Raw genomic sequence first — 18,091 nt, 5'->3', positions numbered from 1 at the left:
TCAGCTGTGCTTCCACTGTTGATACCAGTGTTACAGTGGCTTCCCTGCTACTTATATTCACTCTATCTGGATGAGAGCTAGGGCAAGTATGTATACATGAGCAGGGGAATCACACCATTAGCTTATAGTGTAGACATAGCCTTTAGGTCACTGGGTGCTACACCTACAGTAAACCTGAGTTTCCCAAAGTTTAATGGCATATTAAAACTAAAAAAAAATTAAAGCACTGGATGAGCAGAACCCATCAATTTAGCTTGACTTTTCTGCCTGATTGAAATTTAGGCTTCCTATAGAGAGAACTAGAAAATAATGAACAAGTGCTTCTACTAACCTCTTGTGTTTTCTCACCAGTTGAAAGTAAGCAGCGGAGGTCTTAAGGGTCATGGCATTTCATCACTGATATAAACAGATTTGTTATTTGTGATTATGCTTTGAGCTGGTGTTTATTACACTAATGCCAAAAACATTATCTTACCTGTTGAACAGTTTGGCCCTGTGTAGGGCCTGTAGCAGTCACATTGATAACTCAGCCACAAGTTGATGCAGCGTCCCCTATTTTGACAAGGGTGGTTTTCACACCTGTCCTGTTTCGTACAGCCTGATTTGACATTTAAAGATGTTTCACTTGATATGTTCTCAGGGGTAATAATGTTCAAGTCTATTTCAATGTCCTGAAGACAGCCTACAAATGAAGGTGCCGAATGCATATTATAGATGTTAGGTGGAGAGTCACTGCTCATGTTTCCCTCTCGTAAACCACCCAAAAATATGTTCTGAAATGCAAGCATCAGTTGATCACTATCTATTGCAGCAGTAGATTTATTGACACATGATTCTATACAAGAGCTGTCAAGTAGATTAAGGGTAACAGCTCTTGCTAAGGTTACCTCCACAGAATGCCATTCTCCATCACTGACATTATGTGAAATATGCAAAAGAACCTGTGGCTGGTTATTGACTTGCATGAATAAGCGTAAGTAGCCGTTCAGTAACTCCAACGTGACAAACGTATCTTTCTTCCCGCGGTGAAATATAAAAGCTGTAGGTTGCACAGTCTGAAACCTCAGGTTTATGTTATAGAAAGATCCCTGTACAGCGGTCATGTCACTGTTCACCCACAGGAAACCATTTCCCTCAAAAGAAAAGGTGGTTATTGTTTCACAGTGTGTTCCAGTATACCCAGGTGGGCAGATGCAGCTGGATCCATGGTGGCCATTTTTTAGATGTGGGATACATAAACCACTGTTTTGGCATTGATGGTCATTGCAGCCAAGGAGGACCTCAGTACAGTTCCTGCCACCAAAAGAAATCCCCTCCTTCTCTCCAAATGGGCAATGACAAGTGTAATTTCCAGGAAAATTCTCACAAGTGCCACCATTTTGGCAAGGGTTCATGTAACATTCATTAATGTCTTCTTCACAGTGAATACCTAAAAAAAGAAGAAGATTTGATTGGATAAGTGCAGGCCAGTTTTTCTCAAACTGTTTTAGATATTTAATAAAATGAACTCTAATTACAGGGGGGAATCTGTTTATCAAGGGATGGTTGGTCCCCAGTGGTTGACAGCAATGAGAATAGATGCTGTTATTGTTTTGTACTGCAGTAGTGTATAGTGGTGCCAATCAGGGTCAGGGCCTTGTGCTAAGCTCTGTACATACACTGTACATGTGGTAAGTAAGTGATGAAGAAAAGAGCAAGCTACAAATTTGTCTTGAATGGCAGTATAATCAAATTGAGAGAAGATGTGATCCAACAAATTGCTTTCCATGGCAGAGTGGGTGTGAAAGTGGCAATTCTTCTGGAAAAATACATTTTTTTTATCACATGGTAAAAGCCAAGAACTGTTCATTAATATGTATGAATAATAAAATAATACATAGCTCAGAGACTGCAAGTTCTTCTTTCTCATTTACATTCATTCAGTTGAGGGGAAGGATGGTCCCATGGGTAGAGCGCTACTTGGGCTGCGGGAAACCTGGTTTAAGTCCAGCTCTGCAGCAAACATCCTGTGTGACCCAGGGCAAGTCTCTCTGTGCCTCTGTTCCTATCTGTAAGGTATGGAATACTGGCACTTCCCAGACTCACAGGGGTATTGTGAGGATAAATACATGAACGATTGTCAAGTGCTGAGAAACTACAGTGATGGAGGCCATATACGTACCTTAAATAGAAAAAAGCTTTCCCATAATCATGTCCCCACTCCTCCTTTTATAGATTCAGCTTTCTCCAGGGTGACCCGTTAGTTCTGATATTCAGTGCTCACTTCACGACATTTCGGGAGTGACCTTTCCCTTCCTTCAACAGATTCACTCTGATGCTAACAATACATATCTGACATAGATCTGAAACTTAATAAATGGGGCCTATATCCCCCAGTTTCCCTTCTCATGCAGAACAGCCAGGAACCACATCATTCACGAGTGACCAGTACATATGCAATGGAGAGGGGAAATCCATTTACACTCCCATGGAGGCCTGCAGAAGATCCCAGTGGGATTTTTGGTTGAAAACTCACATGCGTTGTAACACAGAGATTCCATTTTCCTCCCCAGTTTTTATTCCAGAGAATGAAATGAAATGTATGGAGCTCTTCAGTTGAAATATAATTTCAACGTATGATCATTATGAAGTAATTAACCAAAATAGTGTCTGAACTCAAATATCTCCCACTGAAATTAAATTGGCTTAGATTGGTCTATGTTGGCTCTCCAGGAACTGTATAAGAACTCTGTAGTGCAGTTAACAGCATATGATAAGAAACTATTCCCTTCATTGAAGATAATTTGCTATCACATACTGTACCTGTCTTTGAATGTAAACCTATAAAGAGATTGACCTACTACAGCAAAACACAAACGTCCTCCAAGGGAAATTATAGGAACAAGTTAAACTATTTTGATTAGTTTGGAATAGCAGCCATACTAATTCATTGTCTGTCCACTTTACTCAATCATTATCAAAGCTAGACCCCTGTCTTAGCAATGACCCTTGTCATTTATCATTCTCAAATTATGGTGTGAAGTTTCCAGACAAAACTTCAGATCATCAAATGTAGCCAGTACTATCTCTTATGTTTTGGCAATGGACTATTACTGCTGTAGTCTGTCTATTTCCCAACTAGCTTATAAATATTCCATCATGAGATGTCTATTTGTACATTAATGTGTAGTGACACCTGACAGAAATAGGAATAATTGGGACCGACTTTCTTAAAGTCAAGTTCACTTTCTAAACCTTCATTGACTGGGGGCCAGAACAATATCTGCCTTACCCAGTTTACAGTAATCTATATGCTGTAGTCCTGTCCTGCTTTTTGCTATACTAGAAGTTATTTGACTATATGAAAAGTGAAGTTCCATTGAGCTGCTATGCTTCAGCCGATGTTTTAATACATCATCTTCCTGATGTAGCCCACTTTTTCTGCCTTTAACATAACGAATGAAGTGTCCACAAGTGTACAATGTACAACTCAATCATGCACTGCTTTTGTAGCCCTTTAGGTGTCACTGGGTTTTTGTGTCAGGGCTAAAAATGTATGTAATATTGAAGCAGTAGAATCAGCTGGGTGCTTAAGTATGCCAAGAGCTGTATGCCCTCAGAGTCTTCAGAATTCATTTAACAATGTATGGATCAGAACTTCATACTACACCTTTCATAGCGTGAATTGGCAAAGTAGACGGCACAATATATGGTCTGTCTAGGTACTTATGTATCCCCATTTCACCTGTCTGAGCCCTGCACATATATCATTGAGTCTATCCTTCCAGTTTATCCTTCCTGCCACTCATAAAGGTATCACAAAAAAGGGCTGATTCTCCACTTTTTGCAGTTAGTGTAGTCATTCATACCCATGGTAAGTGGGTGGGAAGTCAGAATAGTAGCAATCACACACACTTTGTATTTATTTTGTGTAGGAGTCAATGACTACAGAAGGTACAAAGCAGCAGAGAATCAGGCCTTAAGTGCACATCAGTATAAAAATTAAGTAATGAAAATAATTCCATGAACAAAGAACATTTGGTTGTAAATCATATACATTTCCACTTTTTAAATTAAATAGAACATTTACTAATGGTGATGTATGACCAAGAATGAAACCACACTACAGTGTTCCTTTGCCTACAGAAGGAAAAACCCTGGAATGTAAAGAACCTGCATGTTAGGATAAATTTTAGGAAACATTATTTCATAAGAATTTCAATGTCTGAATGTGCATCTCTGTTGTTTAAGCAGTATTATATGAGATTTCAAAAATAATAACAAACAATATATATTCTAGTTTGTATTAAGATCAACATAAAACATACATGCAAGCCCCACTGAGAAGCCAAAGATTAAATCCCTGTTTAGTTCTCAAGAATAATTAAAAAGAAAAGGAGTACTTGTGGCACCTTAGAGACTAACCAATTTATTTGAGCATAAGCTTTCGTGAGCTACAGCTCACTTCATCGGATGCATACTGTGGAAACTGCAGAAGACATTATATACACAGAGACCATGAAACAATACCTCCTCCCACCCCACTCTCCTGCTGGTAATAGCTTATCTAAAGTGATCACTCTCCTTACAATGTGTATGATAATCAAGTTGGGCCATTTCCAGGGAGGGTGAGAAAACCTGGATTTGTGCAGGAAATGGCCCAACTTGAGTATCATACACATTGTAAGGAGAGTGATCACTTTAGATAAGCTATTACCAGCAGGAGAGTGGGGTGGGAGGAGGTATTTTTTCATGGTCTCTGTGTATATAATGTCTTCTGCAGTTTCCACGGTATGCATCCGATGAAGTGAGCTGTAGCTCACGAAAGCTTATGCTCAAATAAATTGGTTAGTCTCTAAGGTGCCACAAATACTTCTTTTCTTTTTGCGAATACAGACTAACACGTCTGTTACTCTGAAAAGAATAATTAAACCTCCTTACAAGCACTGGCTGATATTGCTTGTTATTTGCCAATTGGCTGTGCAAGCAAGGACCACTGTCACTCAAGATAAAAGGATTAGTCAATATTTATAGAACTGCCTATGTGGTTCACCAATCTCAGTTTGGTGTACAAGTCATCATGTAAAAAATAGTTTGCATACAGGTAGGCCATGAGACAGACCAAAAATTAGTTAAGAAGGAATAGTAATTGTCACTTCAGTGCTAATTGTTTTGGTAGTTATAAGCATCTGCTCAGCTAAATACATTGTACATTCTTTTAAAAGTAAAATTAGCCAGCCTTCTTTTGTACACCATTTATTTCATAATACAATTTGAAATCAGGAATACTTTAAAAATGTTTTTCTTCATATACCATATTTTAATTTTTCCCCATCTGAGATGATGCAATTTATTTAAAAAATTGGATGAAATGTGTCCATTTGACCTTGTTCTTGAAAAAACTGATAATTTCTTTGCATTTTAATGTGCTATTAAGATATTAAAGCTGTTTACTCACCAAATTCTTAAAATATTAAATTAAGCTTTTTGTTTCAAAATTAGTAGCAAGTGATTGCCACAGAAATTGAATGACAAAAGCAATTATTCAAATTTAATTCTGCCAAGTGTCCATTAATTTTCACTCCATTCAATAATTAAAATTAAAGCTATTATCTGAATTAAACATTTGTTTGCGTCTTTGTTTAGAAATCCATTTACCATCCCCTCCCATCTCAATTTCTCAATGCATTCTAAATATTATGCAAGTACTATTCAGGTCAGTAACTGTATGTTCAGTACAGTCTAACTGCCAGAAAACACTGAGAGGTCTGAGCCAAGACACAGTTTAGCAACAACAACAAGAAACCCCAATTACCTGTAAATACTGTCATTATAACAGCGTAAGCCTGCATCCTAGTTGCAATCATTTCTTTCCGCAGTAAAATGGATCTTACAATATTTATGTGGTCCATGAAATAAGTTTCTGTAAATTTTGAAACAATTCTAGAAATGAGGGCTTCTTTTCCAGGATTAGCTTGTTCCATGTACGTACTATGTTTGCTGATGTAGCTGACAGTGTATTTTCCCCAAGCCAGATCAGTAGGGCTTAATGTAAGACTCATTATGCTGCTTACGCAGTAGACATGTATACTTGGACTCTTTCTCAAGCTATAACTTATAATGCCCCATCTAAATGTGCACTGTCACACTCCTTGGGGGGTGAGGGCACCTTTAAAAGGTGGTCATAGTTCTACAGGAGCCCTGCAATTTGAATCTGTCTGGGGTATGGTATATCAGAACATCCCTGAGTGCCTGGGACATGCAACACCCCCCCCCCTCCCCCGTCTAGTGGTTACACAGACTGGCTTTGAGTGCCCACACCCAGTATCAGGGTTGTCAGAGCTTTGTGTCTCAGGCATATGGCTTTTATGGTCCCAAAGATGCCCATATACAGGAAACTCAGTTGCTCTACCTTGATAGATTGAAGGACTGAGATGACCCTGCCAGCATTTGAATCCAGAGTGCCATGGGACCTGGCTGTTTGCAACCTGATGTTTAAATAACTAAGCCACCCCCTTCAGCCTGAAAAGAGTTATGTATATAGTGTGATCATGCATATAACAAATGCATATGCTTTGGAACAGAGTAATTCAGACTCTTTCAGAAGTAACTCAGGAAGTCTTATACAAAATTATGGAAACACTAGTAACGTGTTATGATTAAAGATTATTATCAGCATTTATCTGGTGCTCATGCTGTGGTATCTGGGTACTTTACAAGGCTCAAAGTGCATTTCTCTACTGAAAAGTCACTCTGGTACAATGGCACTTGGGAGTTTGCTACTGTCACTGGATTATTTCTTTAACAAATGGGCTCAATGTACAAGCAAAAAGTTTCACATTTTGAGAATCAGGATCTCAGCTAGAGAGGTCAAACAACCTGTTCCATGGCTGCTTGCAAGGGGAGTCAAATACAATCAACCAGTCAGCTAAAATCAGCATTGAATCCTCACTGAAGGCCCGAGCAGCTGCTTTTACAGTTGGTCAAATTTCTGCTTGCTCCACCTATGGAGGAAGTTCTGCCATCCACACCCAGAAAATTCAAGTTTATCAACTACACATTTGTTCTACAGGGAGATGGGCGTGAAAGAAAACCATGTTTCTGGATTCCAGTTTGCAGCTTGAAGCTAACACTATCATGAACCAAATCTGAGCACCCTGCAACTTGGGAAGGCTCAGATGTGGGGTTCAAACTCCAAGTTCAAGAGTGCTCAGATCTGAGGGTTTTGGTTCAGAACCTTACAAAGAGTTCAGATATGGTGTTTTGGTTTTGGCTCATCTCTCTCACAAAGCTGAATAATTCCCAGTGTCTAAAGTGTAAATGAAGCTAACTCTAATGCAAATAAGAGTCAACCTTGCAGCAACCTAAATGATAATGTGCCCTTTAAAAATATGTATTCTTGGGGATGGACAGGGAAGAATCTGTAATTATCCTTTCCCCGCCCATCTTAACAGTTGTATTGGAACAGTCTCTTATAAAAGCCCCTTCACTCTCTGCAGCATCTTCTATTCAAGAGCCTCATTAATCCTGAGGCCAGCTGAATGATCTCGCTGGGTACATATTCTTCAGTGCTCCAAATCTTATTGAATAATCATGAAAATTCAAATTTTGCCACATCTGTGCTGATAATTGCAAAGAGATAATTACTTTTTGCTGGAAGGAGGAAATGCACCTTTATAAGTGAGAGAGTGCAAGGAAGCGAAATAGACTGTCCTCAAATAATGGTAATTAAATCTCATGCTTCAGGGTGTAAATCAGTTACCACAGGGGTCAGGAGGGAAATTTTACTGCTTCGTACACTGCAGAGCTGGTGAGGTGAATTAAAGGATTTTTTTTCTCTTACTTTTGGAATGTAAAAAAATGACTTTTGCTGGATGCTGGTCTTAATCCAACCAGCAATCAGATATGCTCTGGCAAATCTTGTGTGGCTGTTTTAGCAGGAAAAAGTCATATAGTACAAAAGACAAAATACAGGGTAGGGCTGACGCACGTGGAAAGTTGAAAACCCTGTTTAAAACTGCATTATAAAAAGCTTTTGCTGACATTGAGATAATGTACACATGATACCTTTCACATAGAACACACGTTTTGTAAAGTCCTAGTAACTTGTTAGTTATTGCTTTATTGCCTACAAATTCATTATTCTGCTATTTTTCCTATTGCCAGTTGAAATGTCCATTTTAGCCTAATACAATTTTGGGAAAAACATAAAATGGAAACAGAGCTGAATGACTTGGCTTACTCATTAAATATGCCACTCTTGCTGAGGGAATATGGAATTCATAATGTGCTACGTTTGGTATAATATGCTGTAACTCAACCTTTTTAAATTGCACTGGGCTGAAACTTCATAGACTGGTTTGAACTTTTCAGCCTTCATGGATTTTTTTTTAAGCAGGGGGGGAAAAGGCCTTAATCTCTTACATCATTAAACCTTTTTGAGCGCAACAGCATTTGGACATTTTTTTCCATTTGTTAGATGTTTGGTAACACCTTAAATAGATTTCATTTGAAAACAAAAATACCTGCTGTAGGTGATTGTGTAGTGAGGACCGGCCTGTTTATTTTATTTTACAAATATTGGAAACAGCCAGCCTATTTAACCACTGGCATCAGCTTCTAAGTCATTTCAGCTGGGCTTTTTTCATGAGATTGCTTTGCTAGGCATCAGTATATCTTACTCAATAGTCTATGTAGAGCATGGTTAGAGGCTAGCAACTCTTGGGCTTGAGAATAGCATGAAGCCTTCTCATAGAAGAACAGCATGGCATAGCTGTTGCTTGCCCCTAGGCCTACTCTAGATTCACTTGGACAGCCCCCCTGAGCCTGCCCATGTGGATCTGCTTATAGGACTGGGGCCTTAATCAGAAAAACAGGAGAAACAAGTGCTACTAATGCCATGCCTCCCCTGAATGGCAACCAATTCAAGCCCCAACCATGTCCCTACTTCTGTAGAACTGATTAGTTCACTTGCATTTCACTTTTATGGGGCAGGGTGTCTATATCCACATATGTTAGCCTGTTTGTATCTGCTGGATGAAAAGGTGTCTTCTGGAGGATACAGCTAATATTTATACTCATTTACTAAGATTTGTTTGGGGGGTATTTTTTGCCTTGCTTATTTTATTTTATTTTTCTCATTTTCAGACATTTCTATATTTCCAAATGATTTTAAACAGTTCTAGCCACGGACCAGTGATGTTCATGTTCTCTCTGCTCTGGTCCTCTTGAGATAGCCAGTAGGAACATAGCTCAGTTTGTAAATAGCTGCAGACACCAGACATTGCTACTAGTTCACTGACTTACGCATTTATCACCAAATCAGTGTACAGAAGACATTGAATAGTTCCATTTTTTAAGAGCAGAGATGGCATAACACTCATGCCCACAGCACCCTATTATGCTTGTCCATAGCTCAGATAGATTGTCATCCAGTTACTTCCCTGGCCTCTGGGGTACACATTGGCAACTACTGAGCAGACAATTCAGGGGCCTTTCGGTCTCCCCCGTCCTTGATCCCAAGTTGGATATGAGCCAGAAAGGACCAACTGGGACAAGGAGGGTGGCAATAGTAGTGGAGACACAATACTGGTCTCAGCATCCCCAACTCTTCAGTCAGCTGCATCAAGCTCCCCACACAACAACCCCCAGGCCTGGTGCAATGAAGAACAATCATTCCTGGGCTTCCCCTGAAATGATGTGTCCCTATGCCACGCCCCTGTGAGGGTCAGTGTCTATTTGGCACTGTCCGCCCTGAAAGGAGTAGCTGAGAAAGCAGCTTAAGGCTCTGCACATGCTGTAGAACGGACTGTACGAAGAAGTGAGGTCTGGAGCCAGCTTAAGGAGAAGTCTGAAATGAAATTCAAAGAATGTGGGAATCCAGAGAAGAACTTTAAAAGGAACATGGTCAGAGTGAGAGCACAGGGCAGATTAAAGTGAGGAATGAGTTATGAGGAAGCCGGGGGGTGGGGGTGGGGGGAAGTGCAATAGCCAAGACAGAAAACAGAATAATTTTAGTGGTGACAGAGATACAGCAGGTAAGATTTTGGAGATGAATTCGTGGCAAAAAAGAGGAGGATTTGGAGAGGACCTTAACATAAAGGGAGAATCCATTTTGAAGCACTTGGAGGAGAGAAAGGTGATCAGGAACAGTCAACATGGATTCACCAAGGGCAAGTCATGCCTGACCAACCTGATTGCCTTCTATGATGAGATAACTGGCTCTGTGGATATGGGGAAAGCAGTGGACATGTTATACCTTGACTTTAGCAAAGCTTTTGATATGGTCTCCCACAGTATTCTTGCCAGCAAGTTAAAAAAGTATGGATTGGATGAATGGACTGTAAGGTGGTCAGAAACCTGGCTAGATTGCTGGGCTGAACGGGTAGTGATCAACGATTCAATGTCTAGTTGGCAGCTGGTATCAAGCAGAGTGCCCCAGGGGCCTGTCCTGGAGCTGGTTTTGTTCAATGTCTTCATTAATAATCTGGATGATGGGATGGATTGCAGCCTCAGGAAGTTCATGGATGACACTAAGCTGGAGGGAAAGATAGATACACTGGAGTGTAGGGATAGGGTCCACCTAGACAAATTGGAGGATTAGACAAAAAAAAATTTGATGAGGTTCAACAAGGACAAGTGCAGAGTCCTGCACTTAGGACAGAAGAATCCCATGCACTGCTACAGGCTTGGGACTGACTAGGTAAGAGGCAGTTCTGCAGAAAAGGACCTGGGGATTACAGTGGATAAGAAGCTGGATATGAGTCAGCAGTGTGCCCTTGTTGCCAAGAAAGCTAGAGGCATATTGAACTGCATTAGTAGGAGCATTGCCAGCAGATCAAGGAAAATGATTATTTCCCTCTATTCAGCACTGGTGAGGCCACATCTGGAGTACTGTGTCCAGTTTTGGGCTCCCCACTACAGAAAGGATGTGGACAAATTGGAGAGAGTCCAGCAGAGGGCAACAAAAATGATTAGGGGGCTGGGGCACATGACTTATGAGGAGAAGCTGAAGGAACTGGGCTTATTTAGTCCGCAGAAAAGAAGAGTGAGGGGGGATTTGATAGCAGCCTTCAACTACCTGAAGGGAGGTTCCAAAGAGGATGGAGCTAGCTGTTCTCAGTGGTGGCAGATGACGGAACAAGAAGCAATGGTCTCAAGTTGCAGTGCGGGAGGTTTAGGTTGGATATTAGGAAAAACTTTTTCACTAGGAGGGTGGTGAAGTGTTGGAATGTGTTACCTAGGGAGGTGATTGAATCGCCTTCCTTTGAGGTTTTTAAGGTCAGGCTTGACAAAGCCCTGGCTGGGATGATTTAGTTGGGGTTGGTCCTGCTTTGAGCAGGGGGTTGGACTAGATGACCTCCTGAGGACTCTTCCAACCCTAGTCTTCTATGATTCTATGAAAAGGAGATGAAGGCATCAAAGATGACACCAGAAATACTGGTCTGGGTGATGGGGAGGATGGCATCAATGATGTAAGAGAAAGACAAGTAGAGATAGTTTGGGAGGCAGAATAGTGATTTTGTCTCAGCAACAGTGAGCTCACATTTTATATATATGTGTACGTGAATATAAACAGGGGGAGGGAGAAAGAGGCTAAAAAAGATCGAAGGTGGATTCAGGGAGGAGAAAATCAGCAGTGTCAAAGGCAGAAGATAGAAAAGAGTTAGGAAAAACAAGAGGCCATTGGATTTTGTAATGGAGAAAAGGCAGTCATATGAGGGGAAGCAGACTGTCAACTTACAAAAGGTGGAGGAAAATAGGGACCAAAATAGAACAGAAATAAGTGGGACAGGGGCGTCAAAAGGACTGGAGACAGGATTACAACTGATTGGAAGGAGCTGCGGACTAGACATGTGAAAGCCAAAGAAAGATGTTTTATTTTCTACTTGCAGTATGTTGTAATTGCAAGTGCCATGGCAGAATGTCAGAGAGAGATTTGTTAACAATTCACCCCATTTTTCATGTTTCACTTTGCTGGGTATCCCAACCAGACTGTTAAATTCAAAACATCAATTATCTGTTTTGTATTTTGTGTAGATTACACACTTGTACCAACATATACTGTGTATGTTTGAACTGCCAAGTATCCTTAGGGATCTTAAAGCAAACAATCCCTTTGAGCTCTTTAATAGGTTCATACAAGGTCATGTGTCATTGACTTAAAATCTGTTTTGAGCATTTGATTAAAGAAAACCTCACTCTGGAATTTAAAAAAATAAATTAATTTTCACTCCTAAAACTTCTGAAGGGTTTTTAAGAACGTTTGCTGTTTGATGAATACAGCTATTGAGAGTCTTGGCTGCATCCAGTCTCTTGTAAAAGGAATTTTGTATCTTGTCTCTTGTCGGCCATTTCCTCTTTGTTCTAATTGAGATAGGCATGTACAGCCATTGTGCTGTCTAGTGTGAAACTGCTCCTGCCCCTAACTGTTGCCCAAGGAGATAGTAGCTTGGGAAAATATTTCAGTGATTTGCAAGAAATTTTGTTTTGCTAAAACCAATGTGCATCTCTACAATCTATAAAAGTGACTGTGTTTGCATAACCTCATTGTCAGTCCATATTACAATAAATTCAAAAAGCCAGTAGGCTAGAAAATGATAGTTTTAATAGGGCATACCCAGCTAAAAGGAGAATAGAGCCCTAAAAATAGATGTGTATATACTGTATGTATATATTATGCTGGATATAAAGTAGAAAAATGAGTCTCTACTTCTCCTCGAAACATACTTTCAATAACCTTTGTCCTCACCATTGTATTTAATTATGGTTTGCTCTGGACTGGGTACAGCAGATTGTAAGGGCATGGATTTTACTATATATGGGTGTTGCTGTACACAAAGCAGGATAGATCAAAAAGCACACTAGGGAGCTTTTACAATGCATCAGCAGTGTTCACATGGACACTTAGTGCATGGCACACAGGCATGGGGTAAATTCACAGCCTTGATTGCCATGAACTAAGTGTTCATGGAGACAAGCCCTAAGGCTTAACCTCAGACACAGCCCCTCTCCATATGCACACAACCTAATAATAAATAAGCATAAATTAGTTGGTAGGAAAAAATCAGTGCCGACATTACAGTGTATTATCCATGATCCTATTGAACTTTATGATTATCTAATAATGTCTTCTTGTTAACATAGCTAGAATCTCAGAGTTTACACCAGAGTGAGATCAATCTGAACAAGGCCCAATGAATCTATTTCTAGCAACTAATTACCAGCACAAATTAGCCACCTATGCTGCATTTTTCCTTTTCCTTAATCCATTCCCTCCTAAACAAACAGCAATGTCCCTATTTTCAAGGTAATTAAAATATTTTCTTTTTAAAAAGGTGATCAGCATCCTTAAGGGAAGTAAAAGGTTAGTTTAGCTTCTTTTAACTTCTCCTTGCACCTGAAAGAGTCAGTAAGCATATCTAAACAAAAACAGGTCATACCTCATTATAATCACTTCAGTGTTGACTTCAAGCAGTGCAAATGAGCTGATATAAATATGCAAAGTACTATCATTCATGTTCTTACTACCTGCAAACACTAAAACAATTAAGAGCGCGATGCTACAGGGAACAATTGAGGTAAAAGAGCTTTTATGTGACACACCACATAAAATACAAATTTTTTGGTACTCATTTCTCCAGATTATTTTACTGCTTGGTATTGTGACATACTTTTTCATGTACTTGAGAAGACCTTAGTCATGGGACTAATCAGTGATAATTAACTGTCAGCAAAATGTAAACCTCCTGGGTTCAGTCAAGAAGCATGAAAACACACACAGGGTTTTTTGGGAGGAGGTGTTTCAGGCAGGGGGATTTTTGGTTTTTGTCCTTGATGGGTTACAATGGGAAATTGGTGTATGTAGTTTTATCAGAAAACAGAACATTTGGGTAGTTGAAATACTAGTCAATTTTCTGAGGCAAGAAACCATCTTTACAAGGTATAAAATAGTAGGAGTTCTCTTAAAAATAATAAAACCAAGCAACGAGGGCTTGATCTTGCAAACATGACTAGGCTTCATTCTTACCTACTATGTTTAAAGCTTCCTCACAGAAGCATGAGGTCCAGTTGTAGTGGTTTGTAGGATCAGGGAGCCTGACATAATGCTTTTCAATTTCAAATGCTGTGCATTATTAACTAAATCTAAGCACTTCTGTGAGGCAGGTGTGACAGTCTGTAACCTTATGTTCATCCTTTTTACAAGACTATGATAAATTTTGTACCTCTCTCCTCTCTTTCTCTCTGCCCACGACATCCACAACACCTGAAGGACAAGAAAAGAAACACTGGACCGGGGGGAGGGGTCCTGGATGAAAGGCATCCACCCAGTAAGACCGCAAAATCATTTGTGAGAGAGACATTTTGCTTTGAATTCATTTAGCTTGTTAAGTTAGTTCTTAATCGCATTTTACCTTTTATTTTCTTGTAACCAAATTCTCACTTTTATGCCTCATTACTTGTAATCACTTAAAAGCAATCTTTCTGTAGTTAATAAACTTATTTTATTGTTTTATCTATGCCAGTGTGTTTGGATTAAAGTGTTTTGGGAACTCCATTTGAGATAAGGTTTGTGCATATCGTTTTCTTACAAACTTAGATGCTTCTCACCACAGGGTGGCTGGTTACTTTTCAGTCAGGCTCTCCCTTTGATCAGAGTTTCAGTCATTTGGTGGTGGTGGTGGTGTCTGTAGATGTAGGTAGAAAAAAGAGAACATGGCAAAATGTCTCTCCTTTTATCATGTCCTTTAATTCCTCTTGACTTCCCCGCTACCCCTTCAGGGTCAGGTGAGCATTACTTCATCGCAGTCCCAAACTGACCAAAGGAACTGGGGTGGCTCCCTTGAGGGGCTAACAGATTCTTTTGTTGCTGCCTAAGCTGGCGTCCATTGTTCCTGTGAGGCTGAGCTGGGTTTGTCCCATCCATGCCCTGACGAGGTGTGAACTGCCTCTCTGTTCTTGGAGAGTTTTTGCCTGGGCTTGCTGTAAGCCATGAGGATACATTTTCATCCTCAGAACTATATACATGTAATTATAACCTATAACCATACTATAACATTACTGTAACAATTACAATAACATCACTATAACAACCATGCTCAGTGCATTATGAGCCTTTCGAAGACACCCAACATGACAAACTTTGCACTGGATACCACACAATCATTTTATAAAGATGAACATGGGGGTGTAGGGTGTCCCCCTGAGGTACAGAGCGTCACACCATGATGACCTATAAAAAAGTAGGTTGTATTCCCTGTGGAGCCTGACACTACATCTCTTTAACTGTTTGTGAATCATCCATGCAAGACATTCCTTTCTCCCAGGATAAGTGTGGTGTCTCTGCAGTGATTCCCATCCATGTTGGCCTCTGAAGTAAGAGGTCACATCCTCGACTGAAACTCACATCTCTTGCAGGGAAGTACTGAATTCTACCACCAGCCAGCCTGTTAGTTCAGCCCACTTAATTTACTTCAGGCTGGATCTTGGCACACAATTTCTCAGTCCAGATGCAATTATTTTTTGAAGGAAAATGCCCACAATTTTGCTTAGCCTGGAAATCTGAAAGTTCAAAAGGGTAAAAAAGCATTTCACACCATAAATAAACTATTAAATGTATTTGAAAACAAAGTTTGTAATTACCCTTGACATTTCAGAGCCTAGATGTAGGTGCCCATTATGCTCAAAAGGTGAGATCATTTATGTCACTGGTACTATGGGAACCTTATGTAAAGGACGGCATACTTGTTTCTAACCTACTTTAATGCTGTTTTAACAATCTGGAGAACACGTGTGTGTGTGTGTGTATAATATATATATATATATATATATATATATATAAAATACTCAAAATATTTATTTTGTTGAGACTGCAGTGTGTGTTGTGAGTGCTCGGGATCTGGCACTTTGACACTTCCTTCCACACTGTCCATCTTAAATATGAAGTCATTTCATCAATAAGACATCCTTCCCCATCAACAGGACACAGCACACGGGAATGGAAGTACCATGTTATTTTCCTGTGTGAAAGCATCAGAGACCTATTCACCTTTCAGTGGATGTTAGCCTCGGTTCAACTATCAAGTTACTTCTTCATGTCTGCACAAAGCTGCAGCTCCTGATTTTTCATAGCATCTCCAGGTCTGTGTGAATCAACACGACACCAAAGCTCAACTTCCATAATCTCCTGAATCCTGAGGCCCAGTGTTCACATTATGCAAGCCTAAGAAAATGCTAAGGACCTGAGTTCACCCAAAAGTCCTTGACTGTAAAGAGTGAGTACAATCTACAGGAGTAAGCTCTAATTGTTCCATTGGGACATAACAGGCTAAACTCCATTCGGACATAACAGGCTAAATCTAAAATCAAACAATTGACAATGTTTATAAGGTCCTACACATCTATAAAACACTATGCTCCCTCTGCTGGCTCAGCAGATGCAGGGAGTATGGGGAATTTTCCTATTACTCTGCTGATATCAGTGTGGTGATGCTGGTTCATAAGCAAAGGATAAAGCATCATGTAAATTTCAAGCTAGAATTTCACATTGAAAAATCCAAAATAACATTTGCCAAAGTAATGGGCCAAAACAAGTAGGAGCATAAAATCTTCTCAAGTGTACAGAGGATACTGCCGACAGTAGAGTAAAAGAAATATATTAACTAAATGCAATTTGTGACCCTTAAAGGATCTAAGCACCACAGCATGAATTAAGGAGAGAATTACAACATTTAATGTTATTGCAACAGCAAAATACTGGCTAGGCTGTATTCTTGTACATTTAAGAATCAAGATTAATACAGAGTTGACATCTGAATAGTGGCCAGTATTATTGGCATAGCAAATATATAAATACTGCATACACATGACATGGTTACTGTTATCTGAAACCTCAATATTACATTAACTCATTTGTAAAGAAGAGCAAAATAAATTCTGGTTCACTAACACACACATGCCGTAGATCATGAGAAGTGAAATGATGACAAATGTTTTTCTCTTACCACAAAATGCAATCCATCCAGCCAAGAGAGATTGTGCAGTTTAATACAGATAATGTAGAACATTTGGAACACTTTAATTAACAATCATAGCTATTCAAGAAAGACTTTCTATAAAGAAAGCAATAATGTAACTCCAGGAACATTATTATATATATAGCCCAGCACTGTGTAGCCATTTGTCTAACTTCTACCCAGATTTACACTTATGTTAACTTCTTTGACTTCAGCAAGGCTATGCTTGATTTACACAGATCAGAATCAGGCCGTCTGTCTTTAAAAGTATTTATCGAAATAAAGTTAATTTCCTGAATGCCCAGTACACTGTATTTTAATAGGTTTTATAATGGTGAGTTTATAGGGCTGTTTTCAAAATTCAAAACAGCAAAATATGCATGTTAAGAAAACTTTTTGTTAAAAATCTAATACTTGGACAAATTTAATGCTGAGGTAAGTTGGTGCAGCACTCAGTGAAGTTAGTTGGGCTGTATAGGATGTGATTTGATCCTTTTACATTCATTTTTGAACCATTACATTGGGTCATTTTGTTTACTACTTAAAGTCTGATCTTAAATATCCCATTCATACTCTAGAATATATGGGGCATGTAAAATGTATGAGTCCTACACGTCCAACATATTCCTCTTTTTTCTTCTCTGTATATGTCAGACTCTTTCAGGATTTTCCTAGGGACCTGTGAGACTATATAATGCTCCAGTTCATTGTCTCATTGCAAGTCTTATTATCCAAAGCATAGCATATGACAGGTTGTGCATCTGTCATAATTTGGCAACCTGATTGTAAATTTGACCAGTACAATGTGGACTTGTACAATATTATGCTGAAAAGCATCAACTCTACAAACTAAAGTTTTCCATGAGCTGGAGAAGCAGACTATTAAGTAACAGAGGCTGAGTGACTTTCTGTTGTCAATTACGCATGTGCGGCATTATTGACTTCAGAGGGGGTGTTGCCTGCTTATAACACAGCACAATTTTACCCTCCATGGCCAGTGATAGAATTGTCTTTGTCTTCAGTCTGCCGTGCACAATCAAACTTGTTCTTTAGACAAAGAGCTCAGTCGGACACGTGGGGGAAGGAAATATCTAGTT

General features: G+C 39.5%; 1 protein-coding gene across 4 annotated transcripts in view; it reads right to left on the bottom strand.

Moving 5' to 3' along the window:
• CRB1 (crumbs cell polarity complex component 1) overlaps positions 1 to 18,091 on the bottom strand; it is a 159,207-nt gene that overhangs the window by 54,520 nt on the left and 86,596 nt on the right. For all 4 annotated transcript variants that reach the window (XM_084636292.1, XM_084636293.1, XM_084636295.1 and 1 more), the window contains exon 6: positions 476 to 1,429. In XM_084636292.1, coding sequence (XP_084492418.1) covers positions 476 to 1,429 — 954 coding nt within the window. The remainder of the gene's footprint in view (positions 1 to 475; positions 1,430 to 18,091) is intronic.

The sequence above is a fragment of the Lepidochelys olivacea genome (assembly GCF_965140295.1).
Source record: "Lepidochelys olivacea isolate rLepOli2 genome assembly, chromosome: 8".
NCBI classification, from domain to species: domain Eukaryota; kingdom Metazoa; phylum Chordata; order Testudines; family Cheloniidae; genus Lepidochelys; species Lepidochelys olivacea.
Note: the sequence above shows the minus strand (reverse complement) of the source record. Positions and strands in the feature narration are given on the sequence as shown.